The 21,268-nt window shown below is 43.0% G+C and overlaps 2 protein-coding genes across 4 annotated transcripts in view; one reads left to right on the top strand and one right to left on the bottom strand.

The window, feature by feature from the left end:
* Positions 1-16,160, top strand: part of SLC35D4 (solute carrier family 35 member D4) — a 104,775-nt gene extending 88,615 nt beyond the window's left edge. Inside the window, exons 14-15 of one of the 2 annotated variants that reach the window (XM_075023133.1) lie at positions 1,976-2,081; positions 16,135-16,160. In XM_075023133.1, the coding sequence (XP_074879234.1) occupies positions 1,976-2,081; positions 16,135-16,145 (117 nt within the window). In that variant the 3' untranslated portion in view covers positions 16,146-16,160. Of the gene's footprint in view, positions 1-1,975; positions 2,705-16,134 lie in introns of those variants that run through there. The other variant, XM_075023130.1, reaches the window with a different exon arrangement.
* The window catches only part of CABLES1 (Cdk5 and Abl enzyme substrate 1), a 76,093-nt gene that overhangs the window by 16,867 nt on the left and 37,958 nt on the right, over positions 1-21,268 (bottom strand). For both annotated transcript variants that reach the window (XM_075023120.1, XM_075023121.1), the window contains exons 3-6: positions 20,273-20,365; positions 12,024-12,101; positions 1,681-1,780; positions 539-695 (exon numbers count right to left, since the gene is read on the bottom strand). In XM_075023120.1, coding sequence (XP_074879221.1) covers positions 539-695; positions 1,681-1,780; positions 12,024-12,101; positions 20,273-20,365 — 428 coding nt within the window. The remainder of the gene's footprint in view (positions 1-538; positions 696-1,680; positions 1,781-12,023; positions 12,102-20,272; positions 20,366-21,268) is intronic.

The following is a 21,268-nucleotide window of genomic DNA, read 5'->3' as shown; positions in this document are numbered from 1 at the left end:
TGCAAAATTATATAAAGGTCCACAATGACTTTTAATCCCAGCAGCAAGTTTTCATCTGTTTATGCAGATGTTTTGATTTGTTTCATTTAACATGCCAAAATATCTTAAGCATGCAGTGCTTTGGCTTATGTTTTGTGCCCAGTTTTGTAAACACAGCCCTTTCCAGCCTAATAAAGGTCACAAGTATGATTTACACCTTCAGCTTATGACTACCACGTTGCCACTGTAAATTTTCCATAGCAAAGGGAGGTAATGGTGAGCCTGATGCAGGAAGAACAAACAATGCCAGTGACAGGAGGCAGGCTGAGTGCCATCAGGGGCTGTCAATACGACCAGCAGTCTTGTTTACTTAACTTTCCATCATTTGTAAGCCAGCTTTGCTAAGCAAACAGAGAATGAGCTCTTTTATCCACGAGACTATATTTTGCTTAATTTAAGCAAAAAAAGGGGCTAAAACATGACGTATGTCCATCCTTCATAATAACTGCCTATCACCAGGCTATGCAAGTATATTTAAAGAAGCTTCTTGAGAAGTTACCTGCATCAATGCTCCCCTGGGTGCTGTTAGCTCTTGCCAAAGAAAGGCTACGATGGCTTGCATTGCGAAATTGGGAGAAGGATGAGGTGGAGTCTATCGTGTTTCTCCGAGTTCCCAGAGCATTGGTGGGAAATAGGAACTGTGTATATGAAACCGTCTAAAAAGAAACTCAGAACAGACAGACAGTTACTATCAGCCCAGCTCAGCTGCAGCGGGATGCCTTTGGTGCATCCCAACTGGAAGCAAGGGAAGCCAAATTAGTGGAGGATTTTCTGGATTTAATAGTTAGGCACAGATGAATAAACACCAGTCACCTACATCTGCTTCAGTGCAGTCCGTTTATTCTTGCAAAAAAAGCTTTTGCAAAGGCATTAATTCAACAAAACAAAACCACAAACACACACAAAAGCTCTAATACACTGGATTTACAAAATCCTACTCAAGGGTCAGATTTAAAAATATGTCAGTTTGGTCGGGTTTTTTTCAGCGGGCCTCATCTGTAGCAGATTTCAGCTGCTTCTTTACTGAAACAGCATCATCTACACCAGTCCCTTCAGCACAGAGCTGCCAGAGGCAAATCACTTGAACATTGCTAAACTTAAGCACTTTGGTATTTTTTCCTTTAGGATTTTGTCTGGCAGAGTCTTATTGGTGTCGTAAGTAAGCTCCAGTTTACAGCAATGGTTGTGGGAGATCATTTACTGCCTCCCAACATGGACTAAGTGTGAATGAATAACTTGTGACAAAGTTATTTTTAGAGCTTACTGATTCTCTGCTTGTACCCTTGGCCAGGAATAGGCTATGCCTTGCTTCTCATAGGTTTATTTTCCAAAAATAACTTAATACTGAAGAAAAAAAATGAGTCTCAGACTCTAGACTGGTTTACGAGGAGGTCAGAACAGCTATCAAATAAAACATATGAGCTTTCATTTATTTATAAGCACACAGATTGTCCTTAGGAATTTACAGCCTGTGGTCTGGCCTGACACCTGGTTAGGTGAGCACACCATGTGTAGCAGCATTTAACTACTGTTTTACACTGCATGTTATAATTTATGTTTATATTTGTGTTGGTTATTAGTTAAGCTTTTTTTTCCCTTATTACATAAAATCTAAGGGAGTAGGAACTGAAGCATCCCCACCTTCCCATCTGCTCCGAGCTCCACACCTTCAAGACCAATTATCTCTTTCAGACACACTCCAGTAGAATGGCACTGGCGTCCACCATCCAGCTTCATATCCCTGGGAAACAGAAACCAGAGCAGAAACAGCTCTTAATACACAAGTCTTGTTCACCTTCCACCACCTAATGCTGAAATAAGGTAGCAGCATTAATCCAAACATGCCAATGCAAAGCACAGACCAGACAACTTTTCCTACAGGCAGCACTTGTGCTGTCTAAAATATGTTACAGAGGAAACCCCCACTTTATTCCAGGTTGTACCTCATACCCCACCCATGCGGCAGAGCAAGGCTCCCTATCATCAGGTGCCTCTGACAGAACCTGGCACTGGGAAGGAACTGGAAGTCATGTACACTTCAGGTAAGATCCAACAATCATCTAGCTTGAACGCTTGACTGCCACATATCCAGCAGACAGATCCTCCCAGAGTACATACCCACGCTGGACAGAGGTAACTGCCTGTGAAAGCCTTCAGAAGGGATTCCTGCTCCTCCGAGCCCAGAATAGTGTCCAAAGCCCAGTGACCCTCCTGCTGGAGGCCTGCAGGAGAAATCCAGCTCTCCATCGCCTCGGGATGGAAACTTGGGAATCTACTTTAGAAGGACCGACCCATTCAGCATCTACCACTTGGAGGTAAATGAGATGCCTGAGACAACCAGGCTGTACCCTATGCTTTAGCCTCACGATCAAAATGTGAGTGAAAGTAAAAAAGACTATGAGCAAATCTATGCTCTGCAAATGACAGCTGTATAAAACTCCAAACTATTTATCTCACAATATTTTCCTGGCTGACTTCTGCTGAGGTCCAAGTACGTGCTTAAAAATCTGTGTGGGAGAGATGCTGACACTGAGGCAGGGAGAAACCATGCAGGCTCTTCACCCGATTGCAGGGCTGGGCTGTCTCCTACTGTGTCTCTGCACACCCTGTTTCCTTGTCTTCCCTTTCCAACCTGTCACTCGTTTTATTTCTCTGAAACACGGTAAACAGTGAGTTTCCAATAAATCATGTACCTTACTGCTGGAAAAATCCAACACGTCTATCTGCTGGAAAACATACTTCTGTAACAAAGGAAAAGACTGTATCAAGTCTCTCTTAGTTTCTTGATTGGGGTTCACTTAGCACAGTGTCACATTATCTTTTTTGTTTCCTGATATCATGTTACTGGGGGGGCTGGACAAATAATTATGTAAAAATAACTCTCTGTCAGAGGCATGGGATTAGCCTCTCCGCTCTTGCACAGAACTTGCTTAAAGGAACTATTTCTCATAGAGATAAATGCCAAATAGTAACCATTTCAGCAGGTCTTATCTATGAAACAAATACACAACCTGAGGTAGCCCCCAAACCCAGAAATGAAAACAAATATCTGAATTACCTGAAATAGTATCAGAACAGTTTAGTTTCCTTCCACTCAAAACCTTACAGACATAGAGTAAGAAATAACACCATTATGACTTTGAAAACAAGTCACAAAGAAATTTCTCCATGCAATTAACAGACAAGGATAGATAACTCTGTAATTCATCAAATGAAAATCTTCTACCCTTTGAAGAGTCAGCACAGCAGCTTTAAAAAAAAAAGAGCAGCTCTAGGGACTGAAAAGAAATCAGCGCTCTGGGACCCGTGTCAGCTGGCACATGTGAGCACACACAGGAACGATTCCTGGACATTAGCTGAAGATCGATGGACATTAATGGCTCCATTTTCCCATCTTTCTGATGTTTCTAAAGAAGACTGTACCTTCAGGACCCTGTGAACAACACTATAGCCATTCTCTCTCATCCTAGGTGTTTTGCAAGGGCTACTTAGGGTCTTCCCCTCCTCTCCATACACCCTGTATTTCTAGGTAGTATATGATCGCTTGTGTTGTAAAATACAGTAATAAAGTATTACTGTTTGGAGAGAAACCTGTCCATAAAACAGAGAATTAAACTCCCTCTCTGAGGAAAATCAGTACTAAACAATGCGCAGCTTCTTATCAGCGTATACATGGAAAGGCTCATCCTAGCTTATACACATCCTCCTCTCACTGGTAAAAGATCTTGGAGAACACCTAGTAAGAAATTCCTAGGCAACTTTACTGTACTGTTTTTGAGTTCCCTACCACTACGATCAACAGCAAGCTAGTCAAGTTTCTGCAGGACAAGCCTTGATTTTTTTCCCTCCCTCCTATTACAGACAAAAAGCTCAAGAATGCCTCAGCAAAGCTCTTGCTGGAAGAGCAAGCCCAAGGGCTGCCACCCTGCTGCTGGGGGAGCCCCAGCACAGCTGCTTCCTCCCCACACCCTCAAAATCCCAGGAGCAGCTAGGAAAGACCTGGGGGATGCCTCCGCTTTGCCCTCTCCAAAGGGGTGAGCCATGCCTGGGGAAGAGTCAGGACGGTTGTTTGGGTATAGCTGCCACACCAGTGCTATCAATCACCACCACCAAGTTCTTCAGGACACATGCCCTCGCGTGGCACCACAGTCAATGGGCCCCAGAGGGCAGAGGCATATGGAGGATAGGCACTTCATATAAAAAAAAAAATAATCAAGCTTTCACTGTGTTTACATTATTTAGATTACCAATGGGACTGAGGAACTGCACAAACCAATATCCAGTAGCAAAAGGTGCTTACAAAATGCAGAGTAGGAAAGATGGTCCTTGCCAAAGAGGCTTTTAAGTGAAGAAAACTTCCTTCCTCTTCTTCCTCATTTTTGATTTTTCTATTTTCCAAAACAATGTTTTCAAGGGATTCGAGCAGACACCATAAAGCAAAAATAAATCACGGGAACTTAATTTTACTACCTTCGCTTTATTTGAGCAGGATAAACTTGAGTAAATGAGAAGATCAGGGATGACATTTCCTTAGGAAGCAAAAAACTAGATCCCATTTTCTGACAAAATTCGGGGAGTTACCCTGATTTACATCAATGTCAAGCTCTAGATATTCTATTCGTGCATACCATTTCCAGAAAGCTGAGCAGCGTTAAAAACTACATTCAAAACTAAGCATATTGTTTTAGTTATCCCGGACTGCAGAAAAAACCAAAAGTTTCTCCACCTAACAGAGTTCACAGATTTTCTTGGAACAGTACAAAGTGACTTGGGATCCCAAATTTGTTGTCGGATGGTGAAAAGTTTTACTAAGCAGGTAGATAAGAATCAAAACAGGAAATCTCACCGTGTCTTTTATTAGTCAGGCCAGGACTAACAGAATATAAACTGGATGCTATTACTTTTGAAAGTATAACATTTCTTTAATGAATCAAATGTTATGCTTTGATGTGATCTACAAAGCCCCATGCAAGACTCCTGCTGGGTAGTTGCTCTTTAAATGACAGCAACAGTTGAACACTTTAACCTGTGAATAATTTAGGAGTCCATTAAATATTAAATAGATTTCTAGATACATGAAAAAGTCTTCTGCTTATTGGAAAAGGAATCTGATAATTGTTATTTAGAGATGTAAGACTTTTGTGTCTATATTCTATGCTTAGTGACTCCTGACTGTTAAGATTTATTCTAAAAGTGAAAGCAGTTCATGAGACATCAAGAAAAGATACTGTTGTTATCTGTCACTGTAAATAATTTCTACTTATCGTCTCTGTTGATAGGGTCAAGGACAAAGACAGCTTTGGAAAGGACATGCTGCCAGCCAGTCCAGCAGCAGATCTCCTGCTGCCTGAGACTGCCTGCTTTAATTGATCCAGAGCTTTCAGATCCTAATTGCCATTAGTGTTGTTAGAACAACAACTCCAGCGGCAATTTACAGGGAGAGGAGGTGGAAAAGCTCCTGGAAAGAAGGCTCTAGTGGGCCAGTATCCTTTCTCTCTCCTCAAACATACTCAGATGTCAGCACGTGAGCTCTTGTCCTGATGTTTTGCCCAACACAGAGTAAAAGATCAGAATTCAAACCTATTAGCTTTTGGAAATTCATTGCTGAATTTCAATCTAAGGGAACAGGACAACTCAAAAATGAGCAACAGTGCCTCTATAAAATTCATACACGACATCATTAGTTTTGAAATGTCCTGTTGTGGGGAAAAAAACCCAAACAGATTTATGTGTCTTTCTGTAAAGCTAATATGCACTTGGTTTTGGTTTTTTTGTTCAATTTGGGAGAAGCAGGGAAAATGGGCAATGGTAAAGAAAAGCAGGGATATTTCAGTTTCCCTATTATCAGCTAAAACCAGCTAGTTATTCTTCCCCGGGCCTACGGAATGATAAATGCTCAGGAAAAACACTTGAGATAGATTGATGACTTAATCAAAATTGCCACATGTACAAAAATCTGTTGGGGAAGAATAGCAAGGAACTTGGTAACAAACCTGAAGGACGTAACAGAGTATTCCACCTTGCTGTGTGCTTATTGCTACTATCTTTAATGCAATTTCGATGCTCTTATTTCTCCTGTAAATATTCCCGTTTTCCACACTCACTGCAATGCTTGTTACCTGACCTGCCAAATAACTGATAGCAGGGGTATGGCATGTGAGACAATCTCACCTAAATGCTTCTTTTTGCCTCATTTTGCATATGACTTTCTTACCCAGTTTAAACATTGAAGACAAACAAAGATTTCAGACTTTAGGTAACGAAGGCCATTGGGAATGCCTGGCCTACGGACACATCAATCGTTGTGGCTACATGTTATTTGGGGTGATGGTGTTGAAAACCTCTTGCTCTTAGCATCATTGAACTCATTAGTGTTATGGCCAGCACCTAGTTAAATTCAAAGTTAAATTCAGCAGTGATTTATCTTTAGAAACTGGATGAAGCTGGTCTGTAGCATTTCTGAGAAGGACACAAATTCTTTTTATTTAATGACTTGCTGCTTTACTTTAGAAGAATGGTCCGTTTCCTGGGCTTCAATCCATTTGATTACTCATATTGCATTATTTCCCTTAACTGGAGGCAAGTTTAGTCAGATGAATACCTATATTCTTGTCAAGACAGCAATATTCAGCAGCTATGCCTGCTGCAGGTAAGTTTCTAACCACTTAATGAATTCAATGCCATGAAGAATAAAAGATGAGGTGAATTGGGGCCGACTTTGTAAGGACATGCACTTTCTGATGCTCTGGATTTTCTGTCCTGTAGCTCATCGCCTCCAGCCCCAATGGCAGGCAGTCACTGCAAGCCCAGCAGCTGAGAGTCAAATGTAAGACTAGCCGTGTTGCAGCGCCACATCTGTGCGACACTGCCAGCTCTCCTTCTCCTCCCCCGGGTCCTCTAGATTCACCTTCCAGGCAGGACTTCACAGGAACTTGGAAATTCTTAAAAGGTTCTTACAAAATCACAAAATAAAGTTATCATCAGAATAGGTATGATTTTAATCTGCGAATGTTTTTGCCATTAACAAAAACAAGCCTAAAAAGTCCCTTTTCAGAAACATGTTTTTAAATTACGCACGCCAAAGAAAAAAGCCCACAACACAACAGAACTGTAAACCCAACTAACTGCACTACCTTCTTTTCCTGGAGGTAAAGACAATATGTACTTTCTTCCTCCTTTATAACACCTCTAACAGTGACAGACATACACTGCCATTGCCTTTTTTGAAAATGCTTAGGCATTTAAAAATACTAACGAGAACTGATTGCTCAGTTGGCTGCAGGCATATGCACAGCCCTTCTGCAGGCCACCATGTCCTGCAGGCCACATGGACCAACTCCAACAACATCCATGAGGACTGCCAGAGTTGTACCATCTCGCTGGAAGTTGAAGTGGTGCCTAGAGAAGCTCCAACAGCAGGCAAGCAATGGAGAAAGGGTTTCCTTCTTCCCCTGCCCAGGAACTCTGCCTTTCCCAGGGTAGCTCTCTGGAGGCAGAGCTGAACCTGGTCCTTCTCCACCCTGGCTGGGGTCGCACGGAGGGTCCGCAGAGCGCCCTTGCACAGGCTAAATGGCTAAAAGGCTAATAACTGCTGTGTCTGAACCCCAGCTCCTGTCTCAAAGGGCTGAAATCCAATTCACCTCAAACCACCTGGAGCCCATCCCCAAATGAATAATTCCTTCAAGTCTTGTTTAATCCATCTGTGAACGCCTCCACTCTTCGGTCTGCCGTGACACGAATCCCCTCTGAGGGCCTAGAGCAGGTCAGCATGCGTGTGTACATGCACGTGCTGAGTGCGTGTGTGGTGGGGCAGCTATCTGCTAGTGACCTGAGGCATCTCCCCTTGTCCTGGAAGAGGAACCGCGCTAAGGCTCAGTCCCACTTGCCATGAGCTTCCACCATGACAACCTTTGACAAAGGAGGTGTACGCTACAGCAGTTCAGGGGTTGCACAAGACCTCTGATAACTGTCATTACCTTCCATTTTCTGCCTATCTGCAGAACTAGATGGGGATTAATTCTCATCTCTTACAAGGAAGATAGAAGGTGGATACTGAGCCAGAAATCCAGTTTCAATACCCTTCACAAAGTAGCTCTTCCATTTTTTGGAGTATTGTATTTAAATAAGAAAGAAGAACTTGAAGAATAGTATTAGCATAATATTACACATGGTGCTTCAAATTTTTAAGTATTATGAAAGAATAGGGGGGTGTCAACATGATGCACAGTATAACACCAGTGAATGGTGAGAAAGGAGAGGAGAAACAATTTTTATAAAGCACAAGTATCTCTCCACAATGGCAAAAAAGGTTCAGCGGTCACTACTGCATCTTCTCATGCATGTGTTTTGTTTGTAAACTTTACTGTAAAATCTCTGTGTGGTTAACAGCATGCATGTTTCACAGGTAAGCAAGATTTTGTTCAGCAGAAAAATTCAGAGCATGGATACCCTTTAGCCATGAAGATCTCCAATACACTGAAAAAAAGAGTAGCAACTGCACAACTGATCCTGCAGTATCACTACTAGCACATGAATTGCCTCGCCTCTAACCTGTGCACACAATGGCTTTGTATTTCATAAAAACATAATCAAAGTCAAGCATTCAGGCAACATTATCAGTGTTGCTGGATGCTGTAGGTGCTACCTGCTTCTGCAGATCAGCCTGTAATGACAAAGAGAATTTGTGTCTGTGTCTGTTAATTTAATAACAAAGGCAATAGCACTGTTACAGTGCTCTCAGTACAGGGCAAGCCTCTCACCACTGCCCTTAGCCACCACTAAACCCTGCGCAGGGTCTGATGACTTTGGGCTGTAACGCTGCAGGGCAGGAGTCAAGGAAAGCCAACAGGCAAGACGCTGAGCTCCTCTTTCAGCTCCTAACTTGAAGTATAGCCTTCCTTACATTGCTTTGACTTGGCTATGTCTGCTCTCACAGCTGCTCTGCTGGTCTAGATAGAGGAAGAAAAGCAAGCTCTGGTCCTGCCCATTACCCTACTCTTGGCTATGGAAACAGATGAAGCTGTGCCTGTCTTCACACCATCAGCAAAGATGCTGGCAGTCTTAATGTAGCCAGACCTGGAGAGAATTTATGGCCCAGATGCACAAAAGTACCTGCCTCTCAGTGACTCCAGGAGGAGATACCACATCTCAAAACCTCTGTCAATTTAGTTTTAATTCTCCCCTTTCCCTTGCACAAAAGCACTATAAGCTAAAGCATTAGGTTTCTATCAGATACTAGGTAGGGACAAAATTTTGAGGACAGAAAATTCTAGTGATTACTTCTGTTTGTGACTTTTTTCTCCACACCATTTCACTCTGCCTTGTACTTTTCGCTTCTCTTCAGCATAACAAACAGAGAAAGTAATTTCCCTAGCACACGGTGTCTCTCCTTCTCAGCCCCAGCAAGTACCACCAGATTGGCCTTCTGAAACTGCAGGTAGAAAAACCTACCATTCAGCAGCAGCAGCCTCTGCGCCGCTCTGGAGCCTTTTTCCCTTCAAAAGCCTGCTGCCAGCCGCACTCTGGTGAGCTGGCAGCTGCCCGGGAGAGGGATTTGGGAAACGTATTCCAGGGAACAGCTCAAACTTCATCCTCTTATGTACTTCCACAGTTCTCCTCCCTGCATGCCCCAGACCTCCATTTGTATTTGTATGACCACTTAAAAACACAGTTTGGGGGGGGTTCTTGCTATTGTAGCTTGACCTCAGCATGGAGGATGGGCAAGCAAGGGCCAGAGTCTAGAGTATGTTGCTTGCACCTCGTTGGTATGGGGTGATGCTGCCCCATACACTGTGGCCAAGTACATAGATTTTAGCTGTGACTGCAGGAACTGCCTTTCAGACAGGTTTTTAAAAAGGATCCGTTAGTGCAGTTTTGCTGCCAGCATCGATACAGTAGAGCTCTTCTGTGCTCCCTACAATGTAACAGGGGCTGGCAGCCTCCCCAAAACACAGCTGTGCCCGCAGATTTCCTCGCTGGCCACAGTGCCCGCGAGTTGGAGCAGAGGTGAAGAAGCAGCAGCAGCTCCACCATGTGCTCCTCTCACATGGAACTGTCCCCCCTGCATGCACATCCAACCCTCTCTCTCTCCCACTCCTGCCAGGGCTTGCTCTAGCCTAATTGCATAGGTGCCCATGGTTCCTTGCAACAATTTGTTTCTTTTTGTAAACTGTTCAGTAATGTTTGCAGAACATAAGCCGGTTAGGACATCTTGCCTGGGGACAGACATCAGCAATCCAGAGATTCAGAGGAAGCAAAGCTAAAGGATGCTATCACTACAGTACTTCAGAAGGGTACTAGTGTCTCTCCCCGCTCCAACCACACATCCAAAATGTGCAATGAAGTAAGCAAGCACTGTGCAGCCTGAACAGAGTGGCTACAGTTTATGCTATACTGCCTCATCTGTTCTTTGCACCAGCTGTTCCTGGAAGGAGGTGCCACTGAATTGTTCCTCTCTTCCTCTGATGATCTGGAAGAAAGACAGAGGGCTTTTTTTTTTTTTAAATCTTGGGTTTTTAGCAAAGGGAACAGGGCTAAATTGTTTTGTACTGGCACTTGCTACCTTCTCATCCCATGCCCTTCTTGCTGTGCAATCATGGTACAAGACATCACATGCTGAAATAGTATTTAGGTTTGCAGCTGGGCTCGTTACTGCTGTAATTTAGAAGGTATAACCAGTCATCAGCATTTCAAAATACATTCAGTTTTCAATAAAGAGGCAATTTCCACAGGGCAATGATCATAAATGAATGACAGTGTACTCAAGAAGAACGAACAAAGCTGCCAGTCTGTCAAGAATTTGCCTGATGGGTCATCCCAGTTTAATTAAGGGAAAAAATTTACTGTTAGAGACAGGAGAGCAAGTCAACTCTCCTACAAAGGTGCTTCCTTTCCTTTGTGCATTAAAAATAACCTCCCTTTGTTTTGAATTACTGATGCACAAGCAGCTTGTGGCAAATCACTCTCCAGAATTAAATAAATGGCTGAAAACTATGAGCCAAATTCATCCTTAATGCACTGGATAAATGTGACTCTAGATGATCTGTGGGTCTTTCAAACCCACCTCAGGGTATCAGCTGAATATTTCCCCACAAATTTTGTGCCCTGCAGGCGCTGAGCCGAGCCCAACTACAGACAGCTAGGCTCTCTCTGGCAAGCAGCCACGGTGGCCACGCTTTTACTCCTCTGCCCCAGGGGCACAGAGCTGCCGGCAACCAGCACTGCCCTTCCCAGACTTGCCCTGTGCCCCTGAAGGCACCCAGCAAGCCGTGCCCCAGAGCCTGCCAGACAACGTCTCCTAGCCAAATCCAGTTTCTTCCACTTCTGCAGTTTCAGTGCAAGGGCAAAAAGCTATCTCAGTCTTTGGAGAATTGCTTCAATCCAAATAAACTTTTCTGTCAGAGGTCTAGCGTCTCAGCACATCAAGGGATCCAAGGCAGCTCCACAGACATTGCTTACACCAGCTAAGAACCTGTATGGTATTATGGCCAAAATAATCTGTTTTCACTGACTGAATGATCTGATTGATGGCTAAATGTACAATAAAAAGGTATTGTGTTTAAATCCAAATATTTCTCTATAGTTCTGGAAACCTAGATACAGTAGCACCATGTTTGTGTGGGAGCATAAGAAAACTAAGACTGCTTATAAAATAAAAGTTGTGCTGTCGAGAGTACTTGCTTTGTCAAAGATGAGTGAAGTCAGAAGAAACAATAACAACAGTGCATATTTCAAGAATGTTGATTTCAGGGGGGTAGTTTTCTCCAGTTTAATAACCAAAGACACCACAATACATATAAATAAACTGGGGACTGAGAGCTGTAGTTTTAACCTGGTAACGTTCCACAAGGCAAATACATCTAAATGCATTTATTTCTTCTCAGAGCAGATATGTAAAAACACTAGCCTCCATCATGCTGTTGTCCGTTAACAGGTCTACATGCAGGCCCAGAAAGACTATGTAGTACATGTATAAATATACATACCCGACTTGGGTACAGTCTCGATATGGCAGCACTGAAAATATGCTACAGAAGGATCTTCTGCTGCTGATAAGGACTATTCTAAAATATAAAAGAAAATAAAAGAAATCAAAGACTAAAATTTAAAAATCCCACCACAATAAGCAAAGCAACAGATGTTACCCTTGAGCAATTCATAATCATAAAACTTCCATCATGGATGACTTCTCCCTCCTCTTTTTTATCTCACAGGTAGGGTATCGTGCTACTGAGTGTTTACAGAAGTGCTGAAGCCTGTGCCATGCATTACAAGGTGAATGAGTAGTGCAGTCCCATCCCCCTTTCTAGGAAGACTATCTTGGACACATTACTTGGAATCCAGGACAGATGGTTTTCTAGTGAAAGGAGTCCTAGTGAAAGGAGTCCACCCAGACAGGCAAGGAGCCATTCTTGACAACTCACCACTATGGCTGAAACTAACCAGACAAATCCAGCAGCAACCCAGGTGATATACACACCAACAACCACCTGTGATACACACCACAACTCTGTGGCTGACTTGGGAGTCTGCATTTATCAGACAAGAATTTCCAGCTGCTGGTCATGACCTTTCTCTGCTAAACCAAAGTACTCCCTTCATTTTCAGCTTCCGGTTCCTGCAATAGACTGATTCATGGATGAAGTCCAAGTTTGCTATTATCATAAGCTTTCAGATCCTTTCACTGTTTTCCAGGTTCCTCCTTCAGTCTTCTCCAGTTTCGCCCCATTGCCGTTCTTGGTCTCTGGGCAGTATCACTGGCCTCAGTAGTTGCACAGATGACAAATATAAACATCACATCTTTCAGTCTTACCTTCAAGATCAGTGTCTAGCTCTGACGACCCACCAACCTCTGCACCCAGTAATCATATCATCCCTCTTGGTTATGATGTCGCATTGATGCTCAGGCATGACTGATCCACAGCTCCTCACCCCTTCTCCTCCAGTGCCACGTCTGCCTCAGTCACTAACTCTCAGGGCTGAATCCCTCCTGTAAGCATGGTTTGCCTTCATTCCTTATAGGCACGTAGCTCAAGATTTGGCTACATGAAAGCATACATTAACTGCCTGCACAGAGCTTATCTCAGAATCCAGGCCACTCTTACAGCAAACGCCTTGTATTCTTAACCAGTCTCCAAATCTCTGCATCATCTGCAAAGTCACTGTGTGGCATTAAATCAAATACCTTAGAGCACCCTATCTGTTTTACAGCCACACTATTACCTTTAGCCATCATGCTCTGACGTATCATTAAGCAACATCAAAATCAACCATGAGGTCAAGACCCACCTTCCATAAAACTGCATGGACTGCCAACAGCTACATTATTATAGTCTGGGGAGATGCGGATTGGCAAGAAGCCAAGAGAAGCTTGATCAAGATGTAAGATATAAAATGCCAATAAATAACCAATTGTTTATAAATATACCCTCTTTCCTTCTTACCTGCAGGACACTGACAATTGTACAACATAACACTAAAAAGACCCTTCTTCCCTCTAACTGCCATCACCATGTCTTAGAGGAATTTGAGGGGATGCAATTTGTGCCATCTTCTAATCCTATTAGTGTTAGAATTTACTGACATTTTACCTTTCTAAAATTCTGTACTTGTGGTCCAAATGCTAGGACCTACTGCTAGGTTGGTTGTCAGGGCTATTGCACTTCCTTGCTCTGCTCTCCAACATTGATTTTTCTGATGTTCTGTGCCACAGATCTGTATGTGAGGATTTCACCCAAATATTTCATCCTTTGTCCTACACTGGTCAAAGTTGGACAACAAACCCTAGCAAGTATTTCGTTCTTTACTGTCTGAAAACCACCATATGCACCTACAAATCTCATACCAGTTACACTGTTATTAAAACACTATTTCCTTAAGGGACCAGCTTAGTCATCATTCTTGGAAAAGGTTTAGACCCCCAGGAGAGCTGCTGCATGCAATGCTTGGAAAAACGCAGAATGATCATTTTCCTTCTCCTAGGTCATTCTGTTAGAGCAATCCTATTTTTCTCCTTAAAAGCAAGTTTAAAAGCAAAGTGGTATTTACCCTTTAATAAATGAGAGTTTCTAATAATAAACATGCATACAGCATTATGAAGTTCTCTTGCAGCAGATAAAGTATGACTTCATTTTTTGTTTGAATGCCATAACACCCCTTACCTATGGTAAATATCTCAGATCCTAAAAGATGATCTCATGGTGCAGCAGTAAGTTATAGAGTGGGGGAAATCATTTTTCACATTTAATAAAGGCAATCCACAAGCAAAAAAACCTGGCATGTGATTAATTTTGTGCTTGCCGCTACTTATTGCTGAATGGTTGCTACTCACAACAGCTTGCTTGTTCAGTGGAAGCCTTGTTTGCTGATGTTATGAAACTTAGCACAGATTTTGAGGCTGACATAAGAAAGCATCTTTAATTCAGAAAACCACAGTATCCACTAAGCATATTTGCCCCACTCCCTCTGGTTGCTTCTGGAAATACAGCTCTTCCACCAACACCCTACACCTCCCTAAAAAAACCCCCAGCTCTTAATACCTGAAGAAGAACAAACTGTCCTCCCATATCCACAAGCAGAGGCAACAGTGGCACGTGACTACATAAACCTTACTGTGTGTATCAGAAGGAATCAGACCTGAAAGGAAATAAAAAGCACCAGCCCAGCCTCTAGTTTTTTTCAGGTTTCTTTTCCGTGGGACCCAAGTATTGCCCCTCTTTCCGTAAATTGGGGGACCCTCTTTACATAAAGGTCTCCCAGGCAGAGCAGGAGAGGAGCCCACGGCCTCCACTGCCAGGATGCCACAAAACCTCATCTGCTGCAGGAGGGGGCTAGTGCAGAACAACCTTAGGAGCTGGACTGGAAGAGAAGCAGGGAGGGCAGCGGTCAGAAGCCCATCACGGAGGAATAAAATGGCATTTTATTTAGAGGTCTGATGATATGCATGGAAAACAAAAAAATTCTGAGGGCCTGCAATGGTTTGCTGGGGCAGAAAGTCCAGAAACTTGTCACAAAGTACGCTTTGGAGAAGGTGTGACAGAAGCTGGTTGCTGTTCAGGAATATCAAATTATTGTTTATGGGAGTGTTGTGGTTTAACCCCAGCCAGTAACTAAGCACCATGCAGCCGCTGACTCACTCCCCTCAACCCAGGGGGATGGGGGAGAGAATCAGGAAAAAAAAAGGTAAAACGTGTGGGTTGAGATAAGAACAGTTTAATAGAACAGAAAGGAAGAAGCTAATAAGGATAATAATAACAATAATAAAATTACAATAATAATAAAAGGATTGGAATATACAACACAAGCGATGCACAATGCAATTGCTCATCACTCGCTGACTGATGCTGAAACTAGGACAGATGCCCAGTCAGTTCCTGAGCAGCAGCCCCTGTCCAGCTTTCCCCCCAGTTTATATACTGGGCATGACATCACATGGTATGGAATATCCCTTTGGCCAGTTTGGGTCAGCTGCCCTGGCTGTGTCCCCTCCCAACTTCTTGTGCTCCTCCAGCCTTTTCACTGGCTGGGCATGTGAAACTGAAAAATCCTTGACTTAGCATAAACACTACTTAGCAACAACTGAAAACATCAGTGTGTTATCAACATTCTTCTCATACTGAACCCAAAACATAGCACTACACCAGCTACTAGAAAGAAAATTAACTCTATCCCAGCTGAAAGCAGGACAGGGAGAAAAGCATTTTCCTGGATTTCAACCCTTCAACAAAGGGCATCTACAAACCTGCGCAGCTCTGAATGAGCTACCTCCAACATCAGCAGTTTGAGTCAAAGTGGGTTTACGTGCCCTGATTGCCACTGGACCACCTAGACATGTTTAAAATTTCTTCATGAAAAGGTTTTCACTCTCTAATTCTCACATTTCACCAAGAAGTTGTGCTAATTACTATGGTTCAGAGCAACCATTATTTTGCAAGAGAGCTCTGACAATGCGCAACTGTCTGAGACTGTAAAAGCTAATCTTCCAATTTCTTTAATGAGGTGTATGCTATGAAACTACAAAAACTTATTGAGCATAAGGCTCTCAACAGAATCAGTAATTCGCTTGACCTGAAGAAGAATAATCTCTCTTTTCTTTAGTGTCTCTCTAGATTTGATCGTGTTGCACCAAAAGGCTGCCATCAGGCAATGTGATATACATCATATGTACCATACACATGCGGAATACTGAAGCCTCTTTTCTCATACCTGATTGATGGTGTTTGACTACCACGGCTTTGCTGCCTTGCACGTAAAGGTGAACACGCAAACCATGGATGCTGTCTGGGAAGCAGCCGTCATTTTGGAGTCTCCCACGTTCAAACTGGGGCTATTGGAAGGTGGCCAAGAGTAATTATGAACTGTGAGGATACTGCAAATAGCCAACCTCTTAAGAGTGCATGTGTGTGCATTTCCACAATTAAAAGGGCAGCAAAAGAGACCTTTCATAGCCTATGGGTGGTGTTTGGCCTTGGCTTAGATCTGCATACTAACAAAAAAATTGAGAAAGCGATGGCATGGGGGTGGGAGAGGAGTACTGTTTTACTACTTTTATATCTGCTATATAGGATGACTCCAGAAATGTTCTTGTCCCATTCTCACCATGAATTGTTTGTTTGGCTGGCTCAGGCTGCTGTTTCAGTGGCCTGTTTCTGCTAGATAGGAAATCTTCTGTTTCACAGTTTATGGAAGATACCACCAATAAACCTGTTGAGCAAAGTGGGTGAAACCACATGCTGGTGGCTACCTGTGTGAATTTGTATGTTAGGGTTGACTTGTTTTTGTCTTTTAATGGGAGAATTTATTTTGTGCTGTTTTACAAGACTGCTTTGACAATACAGTCTAGGAAACCTAATTTTCCAGCTCCTTTAATAAGCCACGTCCTACAAATCCAAAGAAACCGGTTTAACCAGTGCACAGCACCATCAGCAGGAAGCTTTACAAGGACTAGCTGATAAGCTCCAGTCTGTGTATAGGTGGTTTTCCTATGTGCTAAATAGCTGAACTCTTATTTTAACCACAGCCAGTCCTGCCTTGCCACTGGACTGCCAAAGGCTGGACCCAGAGCATTGTCGCTCAGTGTGTGGCATCCCTGGGGCTGAGAGGGGAAGAGCTCTCAGTGCCACAGGACAAGGACACGTCACTTTACAGGTTGAGAGCTGCAAATAAGGGCAGCTACCAGAGAAAGGAGCCCTGACCTATCACCCACACTGCAGCTTTCTTTGCTGTGACACTCACAGTCAAAGCCAGTGAAACAATTACTGAAAGCGCTAGCTATTCTAAAGCCCAGCTATCGAATTCACCACTCAAAAATATATTCTGTATAGATGTTTTCAAAGTTGGGTTCCTCAAGCTAAGTGAAAGGCTGTCATGCTGCGACAGAAAGGTCAGGGGTTTCGGAGAGAGCTGAGAGAGCCTGACTCCAGCCCGGCTCAGCACCTGTGTCCTGCATGACCATGCAAGAGCTGCCGGGGATGAGGTCCGGAGCATGGGGAGGAGCCCCAGGAGGGTTTTCTATCCATTGCAATACCTGTGCTCCTCCATGTCACAGGGAACCACAGAGGACACCTGCTTTGGAGGTCTTAAGATACTCAGAAACTCTGTTATTTTAGGATGAACTCATAAAGCAGATCCACCTGACTTTCCTGAGGTCCTTTTCATCCAGCATGCCTATTAACTTCAGTGACTGCAACAGCATCTAGAACCCTTAGAAAACCAGGGTATGTGCTCAGACTACTTACGGCTAGACTTAGCTGGCCTTAGGGGCGACATAAAGTGTTGACTTTGCATTTTATTTTATCTATTGCTGTGGCTTTTTATCCATAGGACGAAAAGCATTTCCAAAACTGTATGTCTTATTCTTATTGTACCTGTATTCTAGATAAAGAGATTTTTTAATTATGATTATGGAAATGTTCTGGAAAACTGTGTCTGCTGACAAAGATAAGAAGCCAGTTGAATAGCAGAAGCTTACTCACTGTTTTCTTAGCAAGAAAAATATTCAGTTATATTATCAGACATAATGACTGATCTATGAATTAAGATAAAATGCTGCACATACCCTACAAATACTTTTTTGCAAAAGATGGAGAAAAGAGTTTACAAATCAAATATTTATTCTTTTTTTCACAGGTAATATTTCTATCAAGTTTATGCATGTATTTTATACACATCTCAGAAATTACTCGTTCTCTGTGGAATTTGCATAATACCTTATGAATAAGTATTTTTTGCTGTAAGAAAATCCCAGAGCATACATCCATTTCTGCACAAAACAGACTAAAATTAGAGGGCTGCTTTTCAGCATTTGATTCCACATGTATCTGTTGTAAAGACAATAATCAGCTGCTAGTCAGACAATAGTTAAGTCAACAGTTCTGCATGCATCTGTTTGCTACAAAAGCTGTTTCTAAAAAGCTGTTGTCTCTCAGAGCCAGCTTCTGCAATATTTATGTTGATTACTACCCTTCACTTCATTTAATTGTACATGTGAGAATAAATGCGAGGAAAATTTTGCTCGAGCCAAGTAACACCCACTAGAATTCAATTCATAAAACCTGCGGTTCAATGTAATGTCAGAATTTCTGTTGACCTGGTTCCATGTCTGATGGAAACCACAGGCTACGTGCACAAAATTGGTCCACAGGAACATATATGGTTCTTGCCCACGGCAGTTGTATGAGAACAGGTATGTTCAAAGGTCAGCTCTCAGTGGGATGGTTTAGTCTATATGCAACCTGTTCAGGTAGTCTATTTAAAACCTGAAAACTCAAGAATAAAGTCATGAGGCACATGGGGAAATTGTCTCGGGAAAAAAACCATGGAGAGGGCAGGTGTCTTCTTTATAAGCAGGTAGGAGCTAGTTTCACTTCTGAGCTGGGTGATACTGCAATAAAGAACCTATTTTGCTGGTGGCTACACAACAGCAGGCACCGTGCCTTTGCAGTAAGGGAAGTCCCTGCCGACTGCTGCCGTATAGGTCCCACCAGTGCCTATGGCTGCAATCCGGGCTGCAGCTGCACCCCTCACACACACCCCGGGAGCCTCTCTACCTGCATCTGCCCTGAAAACAGGGATCCACTCCTCACCTTGCCACAAACACCCCCCACTGTGCATTTACCAACCAGCACTTTGCATCCCGGAGAACGCAATGGTGTGACTGGGATCTGTCATGTTTATAATTTATCTTGTAAGACTCAGGATAAGCTTAATACCTTTCCCTGAAGCTGTTTTCTTGAGTCACTTGTCCAGTAAGCCTCCTGCCACCCGCAGCCCTGACAACCCAGCTAGCTTGATGCCTACCCTTACACCCACTAATAGATCTTAGGATGTCATTCAGCTATTGCTAAACTTGCTCCAGGCAGGTTCAGCCATGCACCCCTCTCACTACCATTGAAGAAATGCAACCAGATTATGCCTAGTTTACTCCAACTGATTTTCATTTTATGCAAGTTATTTGTATTATAGAAACACAGGTCTTAAAAATCCATGGGCTAGCACTTCCATTGACTCATACTTCACCCGAGGAAGGAGTGTATGTTTGTCCTGGTTTCAGCCGGGATGGAGTTAACTGTCTTCCTAGTAGCTGGTACAGTGCTATGTTTTGAGTTCAGTATGTGAAGAATGTTGATAACACTGATGTTTTCAGTTGTTGCTCAGTAGTGTTTAGACTATGGTCGGGGATTTTTCAGCTTCTCATGCCCAGCCAGGGCACCTGACCCAAACTGGCCAACAGTGTATTCCATACCATGTGACGTCCCATCTAGTTTAGGAACTGGGAAGGGGGGGGGCAGGGATTTGGCCGCTCGGGGACTGGCTGGGTGTCAGTCGGGGGGTGGTGAGCAATTGCCCTGTGCATCATTTGTACATTTCAATCCTTTTATTACTTACTGTTGTCATTTTATTAGTGTTATCATTATCATTATTAGTTTCTTCTTTTCTGTTCTATTAAACCGTTCTTATCTCAACCCAGGAGTTTTACTTCTTTTCCTGATTTTCTCCCCCATCCCACTGGATGGGGGGGGAGTGAGTGAGTGGCTGCGTGGTGCTTAGTTGCTGGCTGGGGTTAAACCATGACAACGTTCCAGCTTGCACCTTCACAGACTACTTTAAAGGCCATTACTATGTTTGTAGTAAGTGGCAATGGCATGCTGCGCTCTTGCACAAGGATGCTGACCCTGCCCTTTCCCCTGCGCCCCATGGATTGCCTTTGCAGAAGCAGCATTTGAAAACACAGTACCTGCCGTTTCTGGTATCGTGTTGCCGCATGTTCTTGATAAAATGAACCTTCTTAAAGTTCTTTGGTCTGGGTGATCCTGAGAGTGTCCGACATCTGAAAAATAAATCAGTTGCGGGTGAGGGGTGGGAGAAAAAAAATAAAAGTACTCAGTTCCCAGCTGTACAGCCAAGAAGTCTACACAAAGGCAGGAAGGAAAGACGAGACAAATGATTCAAGTCACCCTGTGTTAGGAATCAGCAAGAACAATAAAGACAATAAGTCTGGAAATGTGACAGCTCAAATAAAAAAAATTATTTAAAGTAACAAGAAAAGGCACCACCACGCCTCCCTTCATGCAAAAAAACCCAGATCATAAAAAAAAATCTGAGCAAAATAAAACTTCCTGTAATCTGCTGTGACAGCTTAGCCCAAGCTTTCAGAAGAAAAAAGAAAATTAAACTAAAACAAAACCTGGTAAATATGCAATTTTCCCCCTTACACCAACACCCACACTTCTGTATCCTCCTCAGCTATTGATAAAAGAGCTATTGAGGAAAGTTCTTTCTTGTTTTAATCTTAGAAAGATTTAAAATCTCTCATTTGCAAGGATAATTCCTATTTGCTTTTAACTCTACATATCACTTTTCACATTCCTGACAGCATACAAAACAACTGAAAATAAATTACCTCAGGAAAAAAAAAAAATCTTTCTTCAATACATTAATCCTTAAATCTATTTTACATCTGAACGCACTTTTAAAATTGCGGTTAGAGAGAGAAATTGCCAGAGGGAGGAGAGATGAGACAAACAGCAATATCCACCCCCCTCCAGCCTTGTTCTTTTTAATCAGCTGAAACCACAACGCGTGTGAAAGCTTTCTCTGTTTCATCTCAGCGCTGTTTTGTTGCAAGGCATGGCATGACGCGCAGGCACCAGAGATAACTCCTGTGCTCGCTGCATGGCCAGGGCTGCCAGACCGCAGCCGCTGCATCCTCCGTGGGAGCTAAGGGACAAGC

The sequence above is a fragment of the Buteo buteo genome, chromosome 3 (assembly GCF_964188355.1).
Source record: "Buteo buteo chromosome 3, bButBut1.hap1.1, whole genome shotgun sequence".
Classification (NCBI taxonomy): domain Eukaryota; kingdom Metazoa; phylum Chordata; class Aves; order Accipitriformes; family Accipitridae; genus Buteo; species Buteo buteo.
This window is presented reverse-complemented; position numbering and strand designations above follow the sequence as displayed.